This window comes from Leptinotarsa decemlineata, unplaced genomic scaffold (assembly GCF_025532065.1).
Source record: "Leptinotarsa decemlineata unplaced genomic scaffold, Ldec_3_MD MMD2_tig00000882_RagTag_RagTag, whole genome shotgun sequence".
Taxonomy (NCBI): Eukaryota; Metazoa; Arthropoda; class Insecta; order Coleoptera; family Chrysomelidae; genus Leptinotarsa; species Leptinotarsa decemlineata.
This window is the reverse complement of record NW_027412556.1, coordinates 17,808,658-17,830,144: the sequence shown is the minus strand read 5'-3', so window position 1 is coordinate 17,830,144 and position 21,487 is coordinate 17,808,658. Positions and strand designations below refer to the sequence as shown.

Genomic DNA, 21,487 nt, shown 5'->3' with positions numbered 1-21,487 from the left:
TGTGGAGGAGCTCTATCTTGTTGAAAGGTGAGCTGACCTTCAAGTAAACTATCATCGTCTTCAAGTAACTGAGTGATTTTGGAGTTCACAGTTGTATCAAGAAGTTTAAGATGCTTTTGTCCGTTGAGGTTACCATCAATGAAATATGGAACTACAGTATGGTCTCCCAGAATACCAGCCCATACATTCAATTCCGGGTAGTTTGTGAATGAGTTTCCCTATACTAATGGGGATTTACATGACTTCAATATCTGCAAATGTGCCTGTTCACATGTCCATTTGAATAAAAAAGAAATTCGTCAGAAAAGCACACATTGTAGAGGTAATTATTATCGCCAATCAATAATTGACTCATGACAAAACTCACGTCTGTCATTTGATTCTTGTACATTATGCATTTCAAAAGGATGGAATTTTGCTTCTTTCAGTATTCGATGTACGCTGCTTTTAGAAATAGTCTCAAGTTGTCCTAAAGATTGAATGTTGTTCACCACTACATGTCCTACAACTGCAACAGCGACACCTCCATTTCTCATAAGCTTCTCTCGTTCATTTTTTTTATCCAGCACCGATCCTTACTCCATGAACGTATTCATCAATTGAATCACATACTGATATGATGTGTTTTTTTCTGGATGAATTTTATTGAAAATTCTAACCGTAACTCTAGCATATTGTCCATTTTCAAAATACGCTGCTACGCAGCTACAATGGATATTCTCTCTTGTACGTATAAACCATTTTCGGAAGTTTTCAAATGGAGTGAAGTGGAATGGAGTGATATACATCGGATCGAATACATCAATATACCAAGGCTTAAACAAAGATATGCGTATACAAAAACACATGACGACAATTTTTTTTCATGGGATCGTCTGTCTCACCTTCTAAACTATAATTTCTGAAAGCATATCATTTTTCAATACAGTGAACCATCTTACGATAATAACATTTTAGGTGATGAAAAATTAAAATATCTTAATAAAACTTAGTTTTCATTTAAACTTCATCAACACCGATGTATTTGGGATTGAATTCCCTTCAATATGATATATCACAAATATAGTAGTCCTATTGAAAATTCTGAAGTAGGGGTGCTGAAGATGAGGGGGTTAACAACACAATGATGATGATGTATTTATTTGGTGAAAGTGTTCCCCTTTGAAATAAAAATCGACGAGTCTGAGCGATTTTCAATTTTTTCACGAGTTCGCAGATTAGGGGGGTGACAAGTTTTAGCTGGGACATACTGTATATCTGTATCTGTAGAGTAGGGAGGGTGAGTGTAGGCCCACAGCACTTAGGCCACATGTGACCCATTGTACATCCTCCCGAGGAGTTGTCCTCCTAGGTCATCGTCCATCCTGTCCTTTCCAGGAAGGTTGACAGGTCACTGGGAGACATCTCCTTTATATCGGAATGTGTAGGCCAAGACCCACCAAACACACTCTCTCTTATTTACGATAACTCCGAACACTCGCATAGGACATGCCTGACAGTCTCATCTTCCTGTTCACACTTCCTGCATAGAGGGGTGTCTACTTGCCCCATATAATGGAGGTGTTTCCTTAGTTGACAGTGGCCAGTCAGAAATCCTGCTGTTGAGCGTAGATTTTTCCTGGTCATCGCCAGATATTTCTTCGGCGCTGGCTTCACAGGATCGCCCAGGGTGATCCTGGTACGATTGCATCTTTTGATTCCATCCCGTCTCTTCAGGGATTGAGCATAGGTGTGATGTTTGCCTGGTTCCGCAATTGTCGAAGTCATCAGGCCGTGGGTGTCACTGGTTCCAAAAATTCTTAGTCCAGCCGCTTCCTTGGCTAAACAGTCGGCAATGCGATTACCTTTACTCCTGTCGTGCCCTTTAACCCACCTCAGGATAATGTTATTATCTACCGAGGCTTTGGCTTAATCTTGGTGGCACTCTAGTGCTAGCCCTGAAGTTACACGGTGTCTGTTCAAGGCTAATAGGGCTTGTCTGCTATCAGTGCAGATTTTTATGTTTTTGCCAGAAATTCCTTTCCTGGTTATATCTTTTGTGGCGATTGAAGTACTAGCCAGTTTTGTTTGAACCACGCTGGTATTTTTCCCATTCCCCACTTAATCCTTAGGCTTAGTGATATGGAGTACACTCCTCATCCTGAGCCTTCATTGGTTTTTGAGCCGTCTGTATATATGCGTATTGCATTTGTAGCATCTGACTCTGTGTTCTGTTTTATTTGTATTTAGTAGGGTTTATTAAATACAAACCTGGGTTCAATTGCATCACTAGCAGCCTGCAGCAGAGGTAGCTCAGTAAGTGCTTCTCGTCATAGGCTCTTCTCCTCATAGGCTCAGACTCAATCGACCAATTCCACACGGTATATAGTCAGAACGGAACATTCGAAATACCAGGTAGCCTGTCGTCGTAGAAAGCCTTCTCATGGTAATTAGGAGCTCCCCGGTAATGAATCTTCCTTCTCTAGCTACTCGTAAAACATTCGAAAGGAGGAAACTAAGTGGTTTCTTCTTTTATTTGAAAGTTTTCCACATTTATTGTATAAAGATGAAGAAGTAGAAAGTCAAATGTGTTATCCAAAAATTTTTCAACGACTTTGAAGATCATATAAAATATGATTTTTCATGATATCTTCTGAAGAAGTATTTCAATTATTTTTCAATTCTTTTTACAGTAGTCGATTGTGCGAAGTAGGCTTCATAAACAAAGTCCTTGAAGTATGTGAAATGAGTTTTTTTCCTGTGTTGAAGTCATCTATTTCAGTCGTACGTTATCAGCCTCTTTTTTATTCTGTTGAAAAAAATCTGGTATGATCTGTTTTTCCGTTAACCAGCTGTCGCCCCGATCGTCCGGCCTTCTGGTTCGAACCACCGGTTCACACAGCGGTCGATTGAGTGAGTGAAGCAAACCACCTACGTCAACCCACCAGGCTAAATCTCTCGATTAAAACATGGTTTAGAATGAAAATAAGCAGAAAATAATTGGAAAATTTAATAAGAATTTCAGCATTTTTCCAATTTCAATTTATGCAAAATTAACTTCTCCTCCTTTTCTGAAGCATACCTGAGCCACCTGAGCATAAAAGTTATTTATTCATATGATGTTCTACAAATCTTATTCACACGGAAATATTCGGAAAAAGTATTCTTATTGAGGTGTAAGAATATTTACCCCTACTTTTTGAAACAAAGTTGAACTTCCATCTATCTAATTCAGATCTGATTAGTGAAACTCGCGACGAGGGACGTGTTACAGTTCTGGTGTTTAGAAGGAGTATTTTTGTTGGATTCTTTTTACGTAATAGGATCCAATACTTTCATTTGTATTGTTTGACCTGAAACACATAATATTGCAACTCTATCTCTCAATCTCTCTTTCTTAGAAATATACTCGAAAATCGCGATCAGTATTTCCTATTTAAAAACTTGAATAGCATTAATTTCAGTATTAGAATGCACAAAACTAGCAACTACTTTTCTTAATGAAATGCAGCAAGTGTGCAAGCCATCAAAATCATGACTAACTTTCAAGTTATTCTGAAAAAGTACGAATAGAATTTCACTTTAAAGTATATTATCTCCATATATTTAACACTCCCATACTTTCACATCCATTGATTGAAAGTAAAACTTGCAATGCGTCAATTAAGTATACATGCAAGAAATGAAGGAAACATCCCTATTCATGTTACATGTTCATAACAAGGGAGCCAATAGTACGGTCTCCAAAGGCAACGACATGTATTTGGTTGTTTCAAAAGTTTTGTCCGTTTAATGTAATGTGTTTTTTGTAGCTCCATATCTCAATAAATATTTATTCCACTGTGTCGTTTTCTACAGGTGAATCAACAATATTCCCTTGAACTGATTAATTTTTTAAAGTCATGTTTTAGAGATAGTATTTGACTATCTCTAAAAATTATTTTCTCGCATACTGGGTGATTCAGCAAAGCGTGGTCAACCAAAGTTATATTTTTTGGATAGAACACCTAATATACGAATACGTCATTCAATTCCATATTTTTTTAACTCTCTAAATAATTTTTGTTTTCGAAAATGGATATGTAGATCATGCATAGAAGTAACTTTCAGACACAAACTGAAATATACAGGGTGATTCGAAACTTCAGGAGGTGATTCCTCACAATATTCTAAAAAGAATTGTCCAAATGAATAAATGTCCGGAAACGCTCCGTTTCCAAGATACAGGATGTTGAAGTTTTATTTTTATTCTCGTTTTTTTCAAATAACTTTTGAAATACTGAACTTAATTGGTAATAGGAGGTTTTTGAGGTGTCGAATTCTAACCTGATGTTCTTATTGCTCTTACTCGTAGGGGGCGCCACCTACACGTCTTTTTCTTTTTTAAAGATTCATAACTTTTTTGGGCGTACTTCTAGCACATTTTTCAGTAAAAAAATCGATTCCTCTATCATATCTACGTAAATAAGCTACCCTTGTTACTAGTCGCTGTAAGCAACCGTTTTCTAAATATTTGGACTTGAAAACTTCAAGTCGATTATTCGATAATCGATACATATTGAAGTTATTACTAATATTTTGCTTTTCTCACAAGAATGCTTTGGAAATGAATTTGACGTTTTACTCGTTTGAAGAGGTCATTACTGTTGGGTACATTCCTTCATGACATCCTTAAGCGAAATAGTTATTTTTGTATCAAGGGTGCATAATAAGTATTTGTTTTAATGAAATTTGCAAGAAATGCAAATTTTCAGGAATTTCAGGAAAATTTGAATATGTAGAATAAACTAAAGATGATTTAAAAATCCTTCCCTTCTTCAAACACCTACTTATGGAAGTCCGAACCGTAACATTCACCAAGTAATATTCTCAACCACATTCTCCTAATACTTTTAGGCACAAATTATCTTTTCAAAAAGGTACCTTATACCTAAAGGTACTTTATACCTACAAGATCGGTTGAATTGGACAAAAGTTTTCTATTTTAGTGAACTAGAATAATCTCTTTTCAAATCGAGAATATCAGTGGTTGTTTTTGAAATATTCGTCGAAACCTAGAATTGTCGAATTTCGTTGTTTGGCTATACCGCGTCCATTTAAAATGCTATAAAAAAAAGATAAGGAAACTTCATAACTGTTTCATATTCGTTATCTGATATTAACCAATGCGACGTTTCGTTCATTACGTGTATTACAATACATCCCAATTTCAGTATCGCCACATCTTGACGTTACTGTACATCTCTTACTCGAGGGTTTTTCAAATGAACCATGATTACGTAAGCTCCTCTCAATGCGTTGAAAATATTTCCAATAGAAAGCTAGAGATCCACTAGCCTTTCTCAAACATCTCGCTCGTACGAAAAGCATATCAACTTTCTCGTTATTAGAAAAATTCATGGTTTTCCCCTTACCAATTAACACTGTTGTACTTATGTACAGGGTCTGATAAATTTACTATTTATTACCATATAGAACCATCCACATAAAAATAATGATTAGACCTTGTATGAATTTATCACGCCGCCCATGCCATACAAGGAAACTACCGACGTTCGGTAACTACTTAGTTTTAATGCCATTCGAATTGACTTCGTATACACTATAAACAAATCAATTTATTTCATCACTCTCATAAATTTATTCTCCACTATTTTTATTTGCCAGAAAACATCCGAAATCAAACATGTATGTTTCATAAAAATTGGCTGTTGAACAGTTCTTCCACATTTATACAAAACCCCTGGAAGGCATGGGCGTTCCCTCTATTAGCAAATTATCAAAAGATGTGCGGATTTGATTTAGATATCTTTGAGTTTTAAGATATTGGTTTTTACCTTTTTGAGGCTACACAAATATTGATGATGTTTTTTTGGAAACACATATATTGTGATACATAGCTTAATTTATTATTACAGTGGCTACAAAAATCGATAAAAAACAAGAGGTCCGTATTCAAAAAAATAAAGTTGATGATGTAGTCTAAACGAAACGCCGTATTGCGAATTCGTTTATATCAGATTATAACAACTATGATTCAGTATTGAAAGTTCATATACCTTTTTTTATATCAATCAAAATGGAGGTGGTAGAGCCAAAAAACGAAGTTCAACCATTCCAGTTTTTGGCGAATATTTCAAAAACAACCACTGATATTCTTGATCTGAAAAGAGATTACTCTGGTTCCCCAAAATAGTGGGATCGGCTAAAAAATGGTCTGAATAGGGTCAAAAATAAACTGTTCATCACATTTGTAGATATTATTGAAAAACAAACATTTTATATGTCTCATGAATAGACCGACCCGTTACTCAATGACAATTAATAGAACTATCCATGATAATAATTTAAACATTTTCACAAACAACGTTTTATTTACTTCTAGACGCTAACACCGTAGCTTCTACTGAGAAAGCTACGGTGTTAACAAATAAAAATGTTCGTGAATATTGTTTAATTATTATCATAGCTCTACTTTTGAAAAAAAAGAACTCTAATAATTTCCGGAATCAAGTAGTATGTATAAGCCTTTGAAGAAGCTAGCCTCGCGCTAGCGAAACGTCAGGACGAAATTCCAAAAATCGACACTGTTCTTGAGAAAAATACTGACACTGATCTTGAGAAAACCACAACCTCTTTTGGTTTTAATATAAAAATTTTACAAAAACTGATGACGAAAAAAGCGCGAAACCTTTTTTGAAAAGGTTTTTCAATTAATGAATATAATAATGTAATTTTTATAACACGAAAAAACTATTCTATTTTACAATCTGAAAATATTTTTCGTGATAATGATGGAAAAAATATTATCTGACTTTTCAGGATTAGTTCTCCGCGATAAAATGAGACTCGTAAAATTTCAAGTCCGGTGCAATTATATATATCTAAAAAGAATAGTCCTGAACTGTCTAGTTTCGCCCATAAAAGTTTTGGTACTCGTAAGAATTACCCTTTGTTAAATCCAAAATTCTCTTTACCTGCATGATGTTTCATACAATAGAATAGAAAACTGAGAGAGGCCCACTAATTCTTACCTAGGTATAAAGCTACTTCTTGACTCTCAAGGCTATCCTCAAATATCCGATTCCTGAGCTTGGGAATGTCACTAGAGTTCCTAATAGAATTACTAATCATGTCGTAGTCTATTTTATCACAGGTTTCTTCATTTGTATTAACAAGCGCGTCGATTGCGCAATTAGATTTATTATGATTAACATACACCTTGGAAACCGATGTTATCAAAACTTTGTCGCCTACATTTCGCCTTGGTACTGTGGAGAGTCTTGTAAATTTCTGAGAGAAAGAACTTCCTGAGGCCGAACTGTTCCTGGAATGATAATGTTCGAAGCTCATTTTCATTTAGTTTTCATATGTTGATACGACTGGTGATTCCCGGGTAGTTTGAACAAATCGCGCCACATATTAAATACATTTGTCTTTTTTTCGCTAAGGTCGTTCTCGCTTTTCTTATTTACCTTCCGCGGAAAACACTTTTGCAATTCACGTCACTTGATTAAAACTTTCACTTGTTACTCATGCTGGAATGTTTCAATATCACTTCGTTTCATCTGCTCACTGGAATATTAAATTTGACAATATAGCTACATCGGATCATAAAACTCTTATCTTTTCATTGTTATTATATCAATAAAATAAAAAGAGAAACGCACGTCAAATGATACATCGCACCGAAACCCGAGAGAGGAAACTGAAATTGAAAATTGTAAATGTTATTATGCTCATCTATTCTTTGTCCCGTGCAGTGGTACTACCTTAACATTTTGAAGGCGATTTTACGAGGCTGTACGAATCGACACGATTGTTAATAACTTGTTTACAAGAAGTACCGAGCGGATCTTGCAAAAACGACGGATAACTGAAGTGAAGTTCTTGGAATTAATCAAATCATATCTCATTTTTCAAATGATAATGACTCTAGGGACACCCGATTGAATGTGCAGACCGTGGCATGCAGACCGTGGCAAGTCTTAAAATTATTAATTTGTATTAACTACCATAAAAATATAAATGAGAGGGACTGAGCAGAGGCATCACATAGAAAATTCATGTATCCATGAAATGTTCTGACACCGACTAAGATCAAGAAACAAAACCTGAAATATCATAGATGAAAAACATCTATATGACAATGAAATCACGAGTAGAATTAACAAAAGTTACTTACCTGTATTGATGACTCCTTCACAAATAACACTTATTATGAATAATTATTGATTAGTAAAGGTATCTAGACTTCTAAATGAAGGTTGAACTCTAATTCATCTCATGACTGTAGATGATGCTTTCAACTTATTTTGAATATTTTGTATTGATGAAATTCCATATCGAGACCAATACTTATTCAAATGATCAAGCGAGATTAAAAACTCTATGAAAGTGAAATTTTTAGGTATCTACATCGATGCTAATCTGGGATAAACAAATAGATCATACATACTCAAAGATCAATGATACTGTGCCACAAAGCACCTGAAATCAACATCTATTATGTGATGGTATATTCCCATATCAATTTTAATGTTATGATTTGGGGTAGAGCAAAAGATCTTAGGAGAGATTTTATTGCCCAGCAAAGGGAAATAATAAATCAAATGAATGTGTTAGTTTCAAACGTTTTGTCTCTTTTAATGTCATGGGTTTTTGTAGCTCCCTATCTCAATAAATATTTTTTATTCCACTGTGTCATGGTACTCATGGTATAACTAGTGGAAATTGGACAACAGTGTTTTCATTCATTTCATTAAAATGACAGAACTCCTTCCTGATTGTGATTGAGTCTGTTTTTGGTAATTGCAAAGTCGTCAAAGACAATTCAGTAAGTGAAAATGTTATTCAATGAGACAAAATATCCTCATGGGATATTTTGTGTATCATTATCATCAGTGTGCTACAGATGTCAATGAAATTGTACGTACGCTCGAATTATTTCACATAGTAGGAGTCGTTCAAAGATCGAAAATAATAAATCAAGATTTTGCGGCGAACGAATTTCAAATCACACATTAGTTACAGACATCTAGCAATTAATGATAACTGCACAAGATGGGCTTCTAATTCATTCAGAAAAACCTACACTATTATACCAGTTCATCCACAGATCATGTAAAAAGAGTCTGCGATAAAACTTGTACCTATACAGATTCGAAAATAAAGCTGCTCGGGGTTCAAGAAAAATGAGAATGGAAATCTTGATCCGGCCTAAATAAGTAACAATATCGTGGATATTTATGAAAATTACAATGACAGTGATATTTTTTCAAAATACCTTGTAACAGTTAATATTCAGGGTTATCCACAACAATTTGAGCTCGATTGAAGATTAGTTTATACACTTCCAACTCGTTAGTGCTATCAAAAACTCAATACGAAGTTACCTCTTGAAAAATATAATCTAATCTAATCACGACCGCACATAATGGTAAAAAGTTGAAACTCAAAATAATTGAACAATAATAACAAATATTCGAAATATTTCACACTTCTGTCATTTGAACCATTAAAATCCTACTTACATAAGAAAATGGATTATGATAATTGAAAATCCAGGCAATATCAATATACCTGTATCGTTTATCTTTTGAAATCAAGGCAGTACCTAGTGGATCATCGAGAGAAGAATGTCAGATTAGGCTTGACAATAAATAACTCGCATTTCCTGTGTTTTGCACTGAGATACTGTTGAACGGTTTATACAAACAATTGTTGATTTTAGAACGAGTCTGTTTCATGCCTATTTTTGAGACAGTATGTAGACTTCGGCTATATCACTTCGACTAGTAATGCCTTGAATATTATATAATTTTTATATACTTCTTGATACATCATCTTTTTGTCAAATCTTCATTCTGTTGCTGGTAACCTGTTGTCGTTTTTTGGTGAGATCAGGGATTCCTTTCTTCAATACGTGGACTGTTCAAAAAATGTTTTCATGTCGGTACATTCGTCTGTGTAAAAGCCCAATGGAAAAAAATCATTATTTCGGTTAATGTACATATTAAAAAAAACCGAAACACTTCAAATGTAAATTATAATTTGATATTCTTCAACCCCCTTCGAATGACAGGTACAACCCTCAATTTTTTAAATGGGAAGTATAAGTATATATCGTTCGAAAGGTCTTTCCATTCTCTATTCAAAAATGTTATCGCTTTCAAGTTTATTGCAACAAAATACACTCAAAAACTAAAATGATGTGCAATTTCCTAATCTCAAATGAACTGTTTTGAACATTATTTAACATATCAGGCGTGACCGACATAATCGCAAGCGTTATTCGTTCTTCATTCAAATCTGAAGGTTTAGTTCTGTACACATTGCTCTTTACATATCCCCATAAAAAATCTAATGATGAAAGATCAGGTGATCGCGCTGATCATTCAATCGATCCTCGCCTCACTATCCATCGATTGGAAAATGTTGTATCGAGGTATTGCCGGACATTAACTTGGTAATGTGGTGGTGCTCCATTCTGCTGAAACCATATCGCATTCACTAGAACGTGAGGGTTTCCTGGATCGGGATATAAATTTGCTAAACTTGGAATGACATAATTTTGAAGTAGTACCAAATAATTATCGCCATTCAAATTGCCCTCAATGAAAAAGGGATTAATGATATGGTTTCCTACAATCCCTGACCAAACCTTAACCTTTTGAGGGTAGTGCGTGTGTTCTCTTATCCAGTGATGATTTTCCGTTGTCCAGTAGGTAGCGGCAATTTTGCCTATTAGCATGACCGTTAAGAGACAAAATACACTCATCAGAAAACATAACGTCTTCTAATTGGATGATATTGTTATCCAACATATCCATCATTTGCTCACGAAAATAAGTTCTTCTATCAAACTCGTCTTCCATGAGCTCGTGAGTAGGTATCATTTTATAGGGATGCATTTTATTTTCTTTTAATATGTTTACTATCGATGTATGGCTAACTTTGACTGTAGTGGATGCCTGTCTACTCGATATATGTGGGTTTTTCTCAAACTCAAGCATCACATCTAATTTGAGTTCATCACCCATTGCATTGGCAGCTCCTTTTTTTATGTCCCACATGACAAAGCTCGCGAAATTGCTTCTCTATTTTGCTTATTGTTCCTTGAGATATGGGCGGTAAATTAGGAAATTTCTCATGAAATAGGCGAGCTACGTCTTGTTGTGTTCGGGTTTTATATCCGTTACAAATCATTTGTAAAACTGTTATTTTATGCATTTCCGTTAATCTAAACATTTGCCAAACTTGAAGTTAACGAGCATTGAACGAACTTTAAACGACGCTCGCCCTGGACGCACCAGCACATCAACAACCGATTAATATGTAGAGAAAGTGAAGAAAATTGTTATGAAGAATCGTTGAATCACTATTAAAGGAGTTTTTGAGGATGTCGGCATATCGGTTGGCTCGTGCCATGCAATTGTTTCGGTTGGCTCATGCCATGCAATTGTTTCGGAAATTTTGGACATGAAGCGTGTGGCAGCGAAAGTCGTTCCAAAATTGCTGAATTTTGACCATAAAACCGTCGCAAGAGCATTGCTTAGGCAATATTGAATGACGTTGACGGCGATCCAGATTTGCTCAATAGGGTCATTACTGGTAACTGGTAAGGAATCATGGGTATATGGTTATGACATCGTAACCTAAGTTCAATCGTGCCAATGTAAGAGTCCAGGAGAACCAAGCATCCACACCAAGTTCGATGAAATGTAGGTTTTTCTCATTGTTCTTGCCACATGGTCGTATGGTCATACGTACGGAGTATTATCTTGAAGTTACGCGACGCTTGCGGGAAAAAATACGAAGAAAATGGCTGGTATTGTGGAAAAAAAATTCATGAGTTTTGCATCACGATAATGCTTTTGTTCAATCATCATTGCTTGCTCGTATTTTTCTAGCCAAAAACATAACTGTAATCATGCCTCAGCCACCAGATTTGGCCGCATGCGAATTTTTTCTGTTCCCAAGATTGAAGAAACTAATGAAACGACGGCGTTTTGCAACGATTGAGGAGATAAAAACTGAATCGCTATGCCGCTATGCAAATATGATCATGATACTTTCAACAGAGCAATGAAATTATGTTATCGTTATCTCATATGACTCACGGTATGTTGATATATCAAATTAATATTATTAGGATATTCAAATTGCAACATGAGTTTGAAAACATTAATATCTCAAATTTTCCACACAATTCAATTCAACACTGAAAAAATAATGTTTAATTCAAATACAATGTCACTCAAAAATCCGAAACACATGGAGGTTTTATATTGATAGATTAATTCATAATTTGATTCTGCAGTATTGTTTTTCTTGAGTAATGAGTGAAAACAGCCCCTTTTCTCTCGTCATGTGCTTATTCTAAACCTGTCAAATTCGATATTATTTTTAAATCAGGTTATTCTTGTAAGTTTTGAAAAATACACAAAAATAGTTCCGCAATTTCCAATTTCATATCTTTTCTGAAATTCACTTCCACTTCAACTTTTTTCATATTTTGCGAATCTTTCGCTCTAACGATTAATGCAATATCTCGGGAAGAAACTAGTACAGTTGATTAGGAATTTAGAACCTCCGGAGTAAAATGAATCTATTGAAAACACTTTTCTCACACCAGAACAAAATTTATGTCTCTTGATGCACGTTTCGCTTACAAGGTGAGCATCATCAGGAGATGACTAAGACCTGGTAACATATCTGACGAAACGTTACCTACATATTGAGGGACAATGACATCCCATTGATAGTACCTAATGATCATTTGCTATTTATCTGATATCCTAATCTTCACCTGTATTTTACATGTTATTGTGTGTTGCGCGTATTTATGTTGCGTATTCTTTCCACAGGTTGAAACCTTCTATCGCTTAGTGGTCCACGCTTAGAACTTGCAGTTCCGTCGAGTGTTCCGACCGAATCCAAACTGTTCGACAAGTAGGATATTCAATTCTTCGGTCTGGATTTCGAGTATTTTCAGGATGACCCGCCACGCTACCTTGCTCATCAGCTGATGAATACGATGGCGTTTCCCAACAATCATAGGACGATAGCCCTATGATTGTTGGGAAACATGGGGTTCTTACTGTGTTCAATAGCATGATGACCGCGGTCTCTTTCAAGGAATACGGAAAGTGTAGCAGTCAGAGAAGTATGTCGTTGATAATGCTCGCCATCGCTGATTTTTCCTAGGGCTTTCAGTGCCTGGTTTGAGATTTGGTCCGGAGCTAGGACTTGCCTAGTAGCGAGACCTCTTTGATGTTTCTGACTTCTTCAGATGCGGGGTTTAGGATGTATCCCTCCGGTGTCATCTCATTCTGTTTACCGTCTGTTTGACCTGTTACTCAATATTTTCCACCTCATTGGTAAAGGCAACATCATTCTCTCAAAATTGTCTTTCGAAGGAGTCGGCAAATGCTTCAGCGCCCTCTTGCTCGATGCAGACTATTTTCTGTTTATTAGAGGGGAAGGTTTTCAGGTCCCCTTCTCATAACCTTCTGCATTTTCCATGCAGATTGGCTTTTTGGTGTACAGTTCCGCGAGACAAGCGGTCTTTTGTCAATTACGGAGCGTTTGCAATTCTTAGCGCATGAGTCTAATGGCTCTATGCCTACACCTTTATTTCATTGGCGCAAGTGTCCTCTGGACTATTCTCTTAAAGCGTTTTAAGAGCTCCATTACCTCTGGTGAGATATGTTCCTGTTTTCTATATTTCCTATCCCGATTATCTTCTTTCATCCATCTGCGAAATAGCGATGTTTTGCTCTATGACGATATCAAGTATGTCCGATGTGTAGATATCTGCTCTGGAGTAGTGCGATGGGACCTCTGAGTAAACGGAAGATGTGTCTTCAATGTCTTCTAGGATCGTTGTTAGGTAGTGGTTTATGAAAATTTCTGCTATGTCGGCTTTCTGTATGTTTCCCTACGGAAGTAGGTACGGCGAGGCAATCCCGAGCTGTTCTCTACGCCTTACCTTGACTGTTGAATCCTGGTATGTGTAGATTCTACAAGGTTCTCAGCCTGAATTCTTAGATTGCCATAATTTTGATAGGAATACATGACAGCAGCTCCATTAGCTCGTCTTTGTAATACCGTTAACATTTCAAGATCCTATCACAAGACTATTCGGAAACCGTTGTGCTGTCATAAACGGTTTCTAAGTTCTTATAGTTGGGTGGACAACAATGCGTGGGCCATTGTCTTCTATTCGTATGTGGACTTCTTTAGAATTTCCTTGAGGTCCAGTACTCCAAAGGCTTGTATCTTGGGAGCCGCGTTCCTTGGTTTTGATGGCAGTTTTTCCTCCACTCTTGACTGAGTGTTTTTGGCAGGGAACGCCAGTTTGGTTAGGAAAAGAATTTGCATCCCTTGTAGCTGGTAGGGTGTGCTTGCTTGCTTGTCACTTTTGCTTTGCCGCAAGTGCATAACTCATCGTTTTTACCACACTTTAAGTAACGAGCTATTACACGGTGGCGTTTTTGTGAGTGCCGAACCGTTCACACTGGTGGCAGTATGACATGACTTCTTTTTTGTACTACTGCTGAAGTTCTATCCTCACGATAAGTTTTACACATGTTGGGTATATGTCTGATTGATGACTTGTTTATTTTATGGTAATTCATGATCACTTTAATGAAATTAATAAAAAATTACCACTAGTTGATTTTATTTATACGACCGGTTTCGGGTTTGACCCCATTATCAAGTAGATATAAAACTTTATCAAGTATAAAACTTTATACTCGATAATGCGGTCAAACACAAAACCTGTCATTTAAATAAAATCAACTATTAGTAATTAGACAAGGGTGTTTTTATTCTTTTGCATTAAAGTTTACACATTTTAATTTTCTTCATTCTTTTCGACGACACCTGATGACGTCGAATCCTTGGTCCTTTAGGTCGTCTGGTACATCTTAAGACTCTATGTAAAATAATAGGCTGATTCGGTTTTCCTTGCTGTAGTTAAGAATCTGTTGGACTTGGTCCTCCAGCTTCTCATTATTGGGTCAATTTTTTCAAAATGTCCCAAATCAAGCTAAACAGAGAAACCAAAAAAGTAAAATGTGTTCTTGAAAACACAGGTAGTTCTAGAAAGAACTATTGATTAAACACAGGTAGTTCTGAAGAAAATTCATGATGAAAACTGGGGTAGTTCTGAAGAGAACCAAGGTTAATAGTTCCGAGTGAAACTTTTTGAATTCTATGATTGCACCCTGCTTCACACTTTTACTGCTCAGTGTTAGGCTATGACACTCAGATGTTTCGGGTCATGCCACAACTTTATGATGGACTGTTATATCGATCACGAAGGCCCTTTTCTTGTGCTCTATCCGCAGGGCAGGTTTAAGATACTCACTACAAGAGTTACCGCACCTTGCTTGGCAGGATGAGGTCTCCAATATCATCCTAATGATTTTTTAGTTTAGTATTCAAGAATTCATACTATCCCATAAGGTTCCCCAGTGACTACAACTAGAACCCAGCCTCACTTATGGTCACCCTATTTGCATATACATAATTCAGCATTCAGGGTGGTAATCACGCGGTATGGTTGTTAACAGCGACACTTCACTCAGCCGTGCATCACTTATTTTGGTGTCACAAAAGCTTGGGAGTGGTTTTCCTTAGGACTCGAGTCTGTACCACTTCGCAAACTCTCTCTTATGTTCTTTTTGAACATATTTTTTGAAAGTATCACTATTTATTGACTAGCCCACCAGCCAAAACTTGTATTGCAGGGTCAGAATCGTTTGCGAACTTTAGTCCTGACATTCAATTTTTCTATTTTGCTACATTCTTGAAAAAAGTAACATTATTTTTTTTACAACCACTAATTTTTCAACTGAATTGTTCTCCTTGTAGATATAGCCGTATCAACATGTTGATCTTTCAGAGTTTTGTTTTACTTTTTTTCTCTTTCTCTGCATCGTTTCACATTCCTTTCCTTTCCTTTTAAAAATTGGTTGACTTGTTCTACAGATATTTTGGTTTTCGATTCACTCCTAGCACCAAATAGGTGTAAGATATTTCATTATCGATTTTTATAATTTTTCATTTGATATTTCGAGACAAAGGATGATTAACAATAACCCTTGCGCTGAGACCTATAAAAAATTCGAAAAGCCTATTTGGGCACTAAGAACGGCGCTGATATGGTCAGATGCTTTGCAATACGTCAGGTATTGCAAGGTATCTTAAGGCGACCAAATCTTCCGATAACGAAAGATTTATTTAGAAATAGTGATAATGCAAGTACAAATAAAAATATCAATGAAGATAGAGTTCATAGCCTTTATTCAATTTTCACCCACATAGCTTATAATAAAATAAGTTGATCAATATAACTCTCTATTCTATAATTAGTTTGGCCGATTTACCTAAAATTAAATAACATAATTATTTGAAAATAACATGGACAGCAATTCATTATATATGTTAAGTAAGTGCGGATTAACAAATGAACAGCTCAATATTGAGGTGATTTTTACATTCGAGTTATTCTTGTCACTTTTATTTTGGTAAGAACATTTTTTCTAAAAGGTGCTCTTTGTTTCGCCATTTAATGAAAAAATAATACAATTTAAAATTTGGCATCTAATGGTGATTTGATCTTTCATAACATAACATAACTCGCAACAGTACTGCACTAATTATTATCAATGATAATTATTTACTGTTATGAAGAATATTTCTATAAGCCTACAGCTCTTTTCATGATTAACAAATAATACAATAAAATTACTCTTCATTTCATCAGTTCAGACTTCCATTGTCTAATAAAATATAAATTGATTAGAAATCCCTGAAAAAAAAATAAAGAGATTAACCGAAAATAACAATTTTATTAAACAAAAAAACTGAAATTTCAAAGAAATAACATACAAGCAACAACCAAATAAGTAAAAAATTGAAATAATATTCTTCATTTTTTATTTTTTTGTTTGTTGCTTGTATGTTATTTCTTTATAACTTCAGTTTTTTTTTATTTGATAAAATTGTTATTGTCGGTTAATCTTAATTTTTTTCAGGGATTTCAAATCAATTTATATTATATTAGACAATGAAAGTCTGAACTGATGAAATACACCACGAAACATTGTCAACCACCTCCAAACAAAATTACTCTTTCTTATCATCATAATATGTGGCCTGAAGTAAATTTATCATCGAAATAAAAAATCTGCTGGTGTTAATGACAACTTGAATTAGGGCTTCTTGCAGCAGATTTTACATTTAATACAAATTGAAAAAAAAAACAATATTTTTGCAATCATGCTCAGCGCACATAATTTGTTTGGTTATAGTTATCACCTCATGTAAAGCCAAAACTCGGGTGGCAAAATTGCACCTGTATCATCTTCAGACACAAATATTGTAAATCAAAGATAAGTATCTACTATAGCACTATAATAGCCTGTTTTGTGCCTAACTTATCACAGTTTGAAGCTCACAACAGAAATTTCAATTCAAAAAATATAGCTAAAATATAATACAACAGGCAAAAATATATTAATGAATAAGCAATAAACAAGTTTCTTCTTTTGGGCTGCCAATGAGCATCGAACCGGCATTCAGCCGGTTGAATCATACACATTGGTTACGGTATAGTGCATGTTAAAAAAAATCTTGGAAATATCGAACGTGAATTATATTGAAAGTTTTATTAATCACAGGTAGGTATATATTATGCTTCACTTTGTTCAGGCCAAGTTTGTATTCAAAATTATTTGATGAAAAATAAGTTGAATATGATGGTTTTGATAAAATCTAATCTTATATTGTTGGGACCGAGTTTCAAACAAAGGAAATTCTCATGATTTTGTACAATTGTACAAAAACCCTTTCAGCTCTTACGCTTCTCCAATATAAGGTTGAAAAATTTCAAAGGTACAAAAATAGAGGTGCAAGATATTTTCGAACGGAGAAATATTCAAAAATACTGCAGAGATCAAAAATCTTTTGCTGAAACTCTTTATCTAGTTTGGGATGTAAGTGGTAAATATCAGTATTCTATAAATATATTAAATGGTGGTCTCTTTTTTTCTTGGGAAAGGTTTGGTTCTCTTCTTCTCCATTTCGATACAAAAAATGTGGGAATCTTCCAAGAAAAGAAAGGAAGGAATCAATTTCAGAAATTACCTCAAAACAAAGATGTATAGGTCATGCAAAGGAGTAACTTTCAGACACAAACTGGAAAAAATCCCTTTCGAAACACATATTTTCTTATTAACATTGAATTACACAAAAGAAAAATACTTTCAAACATACGCTGAATTATACGAAAAACACCCCTCTATTCCGTTTGTATTTCAAACATCCGTAATGGAATCGAATCAGAGAGCATTCACAGGATTCCTACATAATAATTTTAGTTTCCATTATTTTTGATGTACAAATTAAAAAAGAAGCATCTACAATTTTGCAAACATTTGACAAACTTTCGACAAAAGCCTAAAATTCCTGAATTTTGTTTCAGAATCAATTTCAAGATTCTGTATATACATTTTATATACATAAAAAAGAGGAAGTGTTGATTTTGTTAGATATATGAGACATATCTCTTTAGACAACTTCAGTAATCAAATGTCTGAAATGATAATCTATATTTGATAAACATCTTCAGAATAAAAAAAAATGGAATATTATCTAGATTTTTCGAAAAAGGAAACTCATACCTGGCATTGAAAAGTTTTTCCACCCAATGAGATGGATTAGTAAATAAAGGCTTATAGTGAAGCCCAAAAGTCATCAGATATTACATCCCCATTTGAAATCGTGAAATCTAATAGAGTTTTTGAATCAAAATAGAGTCTAAATTATTAGAATTACCACAGAATTTATTCTCCATATAGGGAAGAAATGATGTCAATTCGCACATTTGATTTAAGAGACGGTTAATTTAGTCAAACTTGTTATCTCATTTCGTTGGTTGTAGTGTTATTCTCTAATCAATATAAAATATTTTTGTTAATCCTGTACCAACAAATTGGTTAATCAAGGATCAGGCATTGTTAATAATCAAAAAAATAATTTTCTTATGAAGCAATAGCAGTAGGATTTTTAAAATAAAATCATCTTAAAAAATTAGATATCACGTAAAATTTCAAAACAATGAAAGTTCTGTCAGGAAATGTGTAAAAATTTGTGAAAACGATTTCCCAGATTTTTCAAATCTGGGGTATTACAGACTATCATTGAATGATGTATAATTCAGAAATTACATTTGAATTATTTATAAGAAGAATTTCAAAAATAAATGCATATATGATTTTTATATAACATTGAATACATACACTCTACAAAAACTAAAATAATCTTTTAGTATTTAGGAAGACCAAATAGAAGAAACAAGTTTATTCAAGACAAACATTATATAAATAATGTTTTATCATATACACACACAACCCATTTACTTTTTTCCTGTATACAACTAATTATTAAAAGAAAAATCACTGTATAAATGCACCTTCACTAAAAAACTAGAGTACAACAATGGCAATAAGATTAAAACTACCTACTCAAAATTCTACAACAAAAGATCTTGTTCCAGAAACTTTTATACCTGGATATATTGAAAAGAAATATAAAACAAATAACAAAGAGGAAAATTTGAATAATATTTTGTAATATACAATATAAGTCTAATTTTTTTCCTTATCAAATTCATCCAATCTCACGACTGGAAACAAAACAAGAAAACACAAGTAAATTGTGCGAAGGCATAAAAGAGCCACAGATTAATTGAGAAAAATAATTCCGAGTTCAAACTCTGAAATCAATAAAATTCCGTTCAAAGTTGGATTTTATTGAAAGTCCGAGTTTGAAGTCGAGATTGAAGCCCAAATTTAACAAAATTATCATTATAAAATGTCGAAATATTGTTAAATTTCGAGCTTAGGATTTTCTTGATTGGTGAGGTTGAATCCAGAATTTCATAACATGTTTATATGTTATACCTTTCAATAATTTCGGTTTTGAAGAAACCTAGAAAATCTTTTCAATTGCAAGTGATAGTAGAATAGAATAGAAATATAAGGGAAAAATGTTCATACTTCTAGATATCAGTTTATGAAAAAAGCCAACAATTCCACTCCAGGTTCTGTAAAAGAAATCAATTATTTCATTCCATGAAATGAAAATCTAATATGTAAATATAAAAGAATAGAACTGCAAATGAAGCTGAAATGTAAACAGATTTTCAGGCACTAGACTATTTTATGAAAAAGTAATGTTCTTCAACATGACAATAAACTTTTTTCCTAAGAAAAGAGTTGGAAACAATTCCAAATCTCTTATTTTCTGTTTACTCTCCCTATCGATAAATTTATCGATACCATTGAATTCGATTACTTGTTGTGACTGCTACCTATTCCAGAGAGCTGTAAATGTAAAAATAATTAGGCGAATAATTTCTCAAAACACATGTGGCAATATGGCTTATCGTTCTGCTCCTTAAAAGTGCCCTTGTTGAGTTGCTTCAAACAGAAGGCACAAACAAAATGCTCAGGATGGAATTTTCTGAACATGGCCGTGACACATCTTCCAGAAATGGGTTTATGGCAACCAGCACACAAAGAACCTCTTTTGAGGTGATAATGAGTTTCACAATATGGTTGACCCTCATGATCAAAGAAAGATCCACCAATGAAGGGCTGTCTGCAATCCTGAAAAAAATTGAAGTTCATTGTTATTAAACTGCGAAGAAATTTCGAATAAAGGGGAATTTGGATATGGAAATTGTTTATGGAAAAAAAATCTGACTAATATATAAATTATCATCTGCAAGTTTATACAATACATATTGAAAAATATAAAAGGGGCTTATATGAGCTAATTAGATTTTTATTTCCATAAGTCTTTACTAGTGGACTTCGAAGTTTTTTAGAATTTAATGCACAAAGTACAGAAAATATGTTTGACAATGAAGCTACATTTTTCATTAAGTGCATTGATAGTTATTCTCGAAAAATTTCCATATATTTTAATTTCTCTGAGTTTGTTATTTACTTTTTCAAAATATATGATTTTATCTGGAATAAAAAGCTTTTCGGTTTTCTATTTCTCTATTATTCAACATAAAATGTGGTAAAACTTCGGAAGAAAGAAAGAAAAAACTACAATATAAACTGAAAAGATATGTAGTGCATACACTGAAGTTTGTTTCTGATACAAACTGGAAGAAAAAATCTTTTTGAAATTACTACTTTCACATGAAAATTGAATAATACGAAAGAAATGATCCTTCCGAAAAAACGACTTCCATATTGAATTAAGCGAAAATCACTTTTGACCATTCATGCCCATGAAAGCAAAACAAGGTCGATTTCTCATAGTTGGCGATTAGAAGGAGAATCATTTGATTCCGTTGATTTTTATTCTCAGGGTAAATCTGTTGTGAATATTTTCAACCTCTGCGTAATGAGATCCAACTCGTCTAATATCCTATTATTTTCCTCATCAATATTTCCTATTTTTAAAAGTTTGA

The 21,487-nt window shown here is 34.2% G+C and overlaps 2 protein-coding genes across 4 annotated transcripts in view; both read right to left on the bottom strand.

Annotated features, from left to right (window-relative positions):
* Window positions 1-9,372, bottom strand: part of Exn (Ephexin) — a 134,787-nt gene extending 125,415 nt beyond the window's left edge. The window contains exon 1 of one of the 2 annotated variants that reach the window (XM_074175172.1): window positions 9,266-9,372. Coding sequence is in view for 1 of the 2 variants with exons in the window: in XM_074175171.1 (XP_074031272.1) it covers window positions 7,014-7,338 (325 nt within the window). In the remaining variant the exon portion in view is untranslated. Of the gene's footprint in view, window positions 1-7,013; window positions 7,745-9,265 lie in introns of those variants that run through there. The other variant, XM_074175171.1, reaches the window with a different exon arrangement.
* A 6,907-nt stretch (window positions 9,373-16,279) lies between these two features.
* Pax (Paxillin) overlaps window positions 16,280-21,487 on the bottom strand; it is an 89,380-nt gene continuing 84,172 nt past the window's right edge. For both annotated transcript variants that reach the window (XM_074175169.1, XM_074175168.1), the window contains exon 8: window positions 16,280-20,666. In XM_074175169.1, the coding sequence (XP_074031270.1) occupies window positions 20,400-20,666 (267 nt within the window). In that variant the 3' untranslated portion in view covers window positions 16,280-20,399. The remainder of the gene's footprint in view (window positions 20,667-21,487) is intronic.